Source organism: Babylonia areolata, chromosome 10 (assembly GCF_041734735.1).
Source record: "Babylonia areolata isolate BAREFJ2019XMU chromosome 10, ASM4173473v1, whole genome shotgun sequence".
Classification (NCBI taxonomy): domain Eukaryota; kingdom Metazoa; phylum Mollusca; class Gastropoda; order Neogastropoda; family Buccinidae; genus Babylonia; species Babylonia areolata.
The window spans coordinates 28,331,443-28,336,442 of NC_134885.1; the positions used below are offsets into that span (position 1 = coordinate 28,331,443).

General features: G+C 48.5%; 1 protein-coding gene across 1 annotated transcript in view; it reads right to left on the reverse strand.

Annotated features, from left to right (window-relative positions):
• Positions 1 to 5,000, reverse strand: part of LOC143286327 (uncharacterized) — a 432,992-nt gene that overhangs the window by 176,350 nt on the left and 251,642 nt on the right. The window contains exon 2 of the mRNA XM_076593868.1: positions 2,072 to 3,281. Coding sequence (XP_076449983.1) covers positions 2,072 to 3,281 — 1,210 coding nt within the window. The remainder of the gene's footprint in view (positions 1 to 2,071; positions 3,282 to 5,000) is intronic.

A 5,000-nucleotide genomic window follows, 5' to 3' on the forward strand; every position in this document is an offset into this window, starting at 1 on the left:
CCTTTTCTTTCATTCATTCTATTATCTTTATTTTGTTTCTTCTTTTTCTTTCTTTCTTTCTTTCTTATTTTTTTTTTATCTTCATTTTCTTTCTTTCTTTATATCTGTCCTTATTTTCTTTCTTTTCTTTCTTTCTGTCTTTCTTTCTTTCTTTCTTCTTTTTCCTTCTACATTCGTTTGCTCGTTCACTCTTTCAGAGTTTCAATATTTAAGTGTCACGTTTATTCATTTTTTTAAGTTCATATGTATTTTCTTTCTCTTTGATTTTTTTTTTAATTTTATTTTTTATTTTTTTTTTTATTTCCTATTTTCAGGTTATCGCCTTTTTTGATCAATAGACAGACCAACAAATCGATGACATTTACATTTCAAATGCTTGCATCTTTACTGTATGTCCTTCTTTCTTTTTTTTCGTTTTTCTTCTTCTTCTTCTTCTTCTTCTCTCTCTCTCTCTCTCTCTCTCTCTCTCTCTCTCTCTCTCTCAATTTCTTTCTTCTTTCTCTTAATAATTTCTTCTTTCCTTCAGTCCTTTTTTTCCAAGTCTATCTTTATTCTTCCCTCTTTCCTGTCTCTTTTCTGTCTTCTTCTTCTTTTTTCTTCTTCCCTTTTTTCTCTTCTTCTTTTTCTCCTTCTTTCCTTTTCTTTCTCTTCTTCTTTTTCTTCTTCTTTCCTTTTTTTTTCTCTTCTTCTTTTTCTTGCCTCCTCACCCTTCCGCTGTGTACTCGAAATAAACGGACAGAGAGATCTAAATCATTCTAATTTTGTATACATATACCTGTCTGCGTCTCCGTATCTCCCTCTGCCACCCCCTCCCCTGCTCTCTCTCTCTATATATCTTTCTTTCTTTCCCGAGACCGAAGAATCTATATCATTCTTAATTTTATGCGCCATATATGTGTCTGCAGGCACCCGCTCTGTCTCTTTCTGCAAATCTACCTATCTTTCTTTCTTTCTTCTTTCTTGGCGATCGAGGAATCTATATCATTCTGAATTCTCGATGCCATATACCTGTCTGTCTGCTGTCTTGCAAAAGATTGGCAGGGAGGGTGGGGGACCGGGGGGTGGGGGTGGGGGGTGCAACCAACTAACAAACAAACAAACAGCAAAAAAAATAAAAAAATAAATAAAAAAATAAAAACGACGTGGAGGAGGAAGATTGTGAAAAAAAAAATTGAATTGAAAGTTATGGTCCCATCCCATATAGCCGAGCAAAACTGTCAATTTGCGTTGATAGAATAATTGAGTCGGACCACATAAATCTAGACCTATTATCTCCGACTCCGCATTTACCTTTTAATGGGGTAGAAGAGGAGAGAGAGGAGGAGGAGGAGGAGGAGGAGAGGAGAGAAGCGGGTAGGATAGGCGGGTGGGCGGGTGGGGTGGGTAGACAGAAAGGTAGACGAGTGGGTGGGAATGGTGCGAATTGAGAAAGGTGTGGGTGGAGGGGTTGAGGGAAGAGAGAGAGAGAGAGAGAGAGAGAGAGAGTGGGGGGGGGGGGAGGTGGATAGAGGGCGGGGGAAGGGGTAGGGGAGAGAGAGTAAGCGTGGAGCAATCTTGAACGCTGTTCCCAATCGTTGCACGACCGAGAATGCTTGAAGACTTGTGCGATGTATCTTTTTTTTTTTTTTTTTTTTTTTTTTTTTTTTTCAACAGCATGAAAAACCGCTTGTTTATACTGCAGCAGTAGATAAGAGATGGGCGGGGGGGGGGGGGGGGGGGGAGAGGCGTGGAGGGGCGAGAGAGACACAGAGAGAGAGAGACAGAGACATAGGGGCAGAGACAAAGATAGAGAGGGGGGGGGGGAGTAAAGACAGAAGGGGGGGGGGGAGACAGAGACAGAGAGAGACAGAGATAGACAGAGCTAGTGAGAGACAGACAGAGGGAGAGACAGACGGAGACAGCGACAAAAACACCAACGAATACCACCATCACCACCAACGACTAACACAACATCAACAACACACCGGCAACCAACCAACCAACCAACCAACCAAACCAAACCAACAGACCAACCAAACAGCAAACCCCGCCCCCCACCCCCCTCCTCCAACCTCCCCCCCGCCAAACTGACCTCCGACTTCTGTCTGTTGAGGTTCTCCTTGATGTTCTGCAGCTGCGCGATCATGTCGCTGATCTGCTGTTCCTTCTCGTGCAGAGTGCTGTCCCCTGCTAGCACGGCGTGCACAGAGTTATACAACTTGGCAGAGTCCACGTCCGTGTTGCTGCCGCTACTGCTGCTGCTGCTGCCGCTGTTGTTGTTGTTGTTGTTGTTGTTGTTGCTGTTGCTGTGGTTGTTGTGGTCTCCGGCAGAGCCTCGAGAAGTGTTGAGACGCTTCAGGACACTCTCCATCGACTTCCTCTGCGAAGAAGAAGACGACGACGACGACGACCCCACCAGCAGTGAGGAAGACTTGTTGTTGGAAGACGCCGGGAACACCACCCCGTTCACTGAAGGAACCGGTGCTACTGATGATGCTGATGCTGATGCTGATGCTGAAGCTGCAGGAGCAGAAGCTGTGGTGGTGGGGGTTGTGGTGGAGGTGTTGCTGGCAGTGTTGTTGATATTGTTGTTGGTGGTGTTGGCTGGAGTCGGGGTGGTGGGGCTGGTGGGGTTGTCGCTGTCGTTGCCCAGGTGATGAAGACCCGAATCGTTCAAAGCAACAACGCCGCCACCACTACCGCCACCACCACCGCCACCACCCGCGTCCTCCTCCTCCACCTCCCCCACCTCCGCCTCTTCTTCTTCGTCCTCCAGCACCAAGTTCCCTTCGCGCCCCTCTCGGTCCTCACGACCCAGACCTTGACCTTGACCTTGACCTAGACCCAGACCCAGACCTTGACCTTTCGTTTCCCCGGTAGTAGAGGAGGAGGACGTTACGCGTCTAAGCTTCTTCGGGGGCTCTTCCGAGCCGGAGTCGCAGTCCCCTCCTCCTCCATCACCACCACCACCACCACCGACTTGGACGTTGTTGTTGTCGTTGTCAACGACCAGGGCGAGGTCGTGGTCGCTGTGGTGAAGCTGCTGATGCTGCTGCTGCTGCTGCTGCTGATGGTGGTGGTGGAGGATCTGGCCGCTAGCGTCGTAGAGGACGGGGGCCGCGGAGTCCTTGAGGGGATGGGGGTGGTGGTGAGGGGAGTGGTCCCCCCACAGCATGGAGGAGGCGGCGGCGGAGAGGTTGCAGGCGGCGGTGGCCGAGGTCAGGAAGTGACGCTCCAAGGCGGAGCCCGGGTCCTCCTTGGCCAGCTTGGTCGGAGTGTTCTTTCTCTTCGAAGACATGCTCCTGTACACAGACACAAACGCACACACACACACACACGACAATGATTAATAACAATAGTCGTAACAATGGCGATAATGATCATATTCTAAGAAGAAGAAGAAAAGAAGAGGAGGAGAAGAAGGAGGAGAAGGAGGAGGAGGAGAAGAAGAAGAAGGAGGAGAAGGAGGAGGAGAAGAAGGTGGTGGAGGAGAAGAAGGAGGAGGAGGAGAGGAAGAAGGTGGAGGAGGAGGAGAAGAAGAAGAAGGAGAAGAAGAAGGTGGAGGAGGAGGAGGAACAGGACGACAAGGAGAAGAAAAATGGTCGGAGTGTTCTTTTGCTTCGAAGACATGCTCCCACACACACACACACACACACACACACACACACACATCACTATCAATACTCGTAGCAACGGCGGTAATGATCATAAGGTGGAGGAAGAGGAAGAGGAGGAGGTGGTAGAGGAGGAGGAGGAGATGTGGAGAAGAAGAAGAATGGTCAGAGCGTTAGCTTCTAAGTCATGGTCCTGCTCTCTCTCTCTCTCTCTCACACACACACACACACACACTAACAATATTGATAAACATAATGATGATGATGATCATCATCACAGCAATAATCACAAGCATAATCATCGTCGTCGTTAGAACTATCAGCATCATTGTCACCATTGCCAAAAACCCATCACCACCAACCACCTCCACCCCCCCCCCCCCCCTCCCCCCTCCCTATAAAACCTCAACGATAACGGCGAGAAAGATAACAACAGCAACAACAACGACGACGACAACAACAACAACAACAACAACAATAACAATGATAATATTAATATTCTGAATCTGCTATCGCTCCGAGATTCGACAAACAACTTGAGTTTTTTGGCTATTCTTGTCTCTCCAAGGTGATAAACCAATTATTGTGCCTTTTCATCTTTTTGGGGGGGAGCTTTGCAAAAGACTGATCGTTCGTGTGTGCGTGCGTGCGTGCGTGCGTGCGTGCGTGCCTCTGTGTGCTGTGTGTGTGTGTGTGTGTGTGTGTGTGTGTGTGTGTGTATCTTAGCATGTGTGTGTTTCCGTTAATGTTCCTTCGGTTTTGTTTTGATTGTTGACATTTTTGTTTTTGTTTTACGGTTTTTTGCTCTCTCTCTCTCTCTCTCTCTCTCTCTCTCTCTCTCTCTCTCTCTCTCTCTCTCTCTCCTCTCTCTCTCTCTCTCTCTCTCTCTGTGTGTGTGTGTGTGTGTGTGTGTGTGTGTGTGTGTGTGTGTGTGTGTGTGTCTCTTTGTGTCTCTCTCTCTGTATGTCTGTCTCTCTCTCTCTCTGTCTCTCTCTCTCTCTTCTCTCTCTCTCTCTCTGTCTTTCTCCCTCTCTCTCTGTCTCTCGCTCGCTCGCTCTGTCTCTCTTTCTCCCCCCTCTCTCTCTGTCCCCCCCTCTCTCTCTGTGTCTCTCCTCTCTGTCTCTGTCTCTCCCTCCCCCTCTCTCTCTCCCTCTCTCTCTCTTCCTCCCTCTTCCTCCCTCTTCTCCCGTCTCTCTCTCTTTCTGTCTCTCTCTGTCTCTCTCTCTCTGTGTCTCTCTTTTTCTCCCTTTCTTCTCTCTGTGTCCCTCTCTCCCTGTCTCTCTCCCCCGCTCTCTCTCTGTCTCTCTTCCTCTCTCTTCTCCCGTCTCGCTCTCTCTCTGTCTCTCTCTCTGTATCTCTCTGTCTGTCTGTCTCTCTCTCTCTCTCTCCCTCTCCCCCCCCACCCCC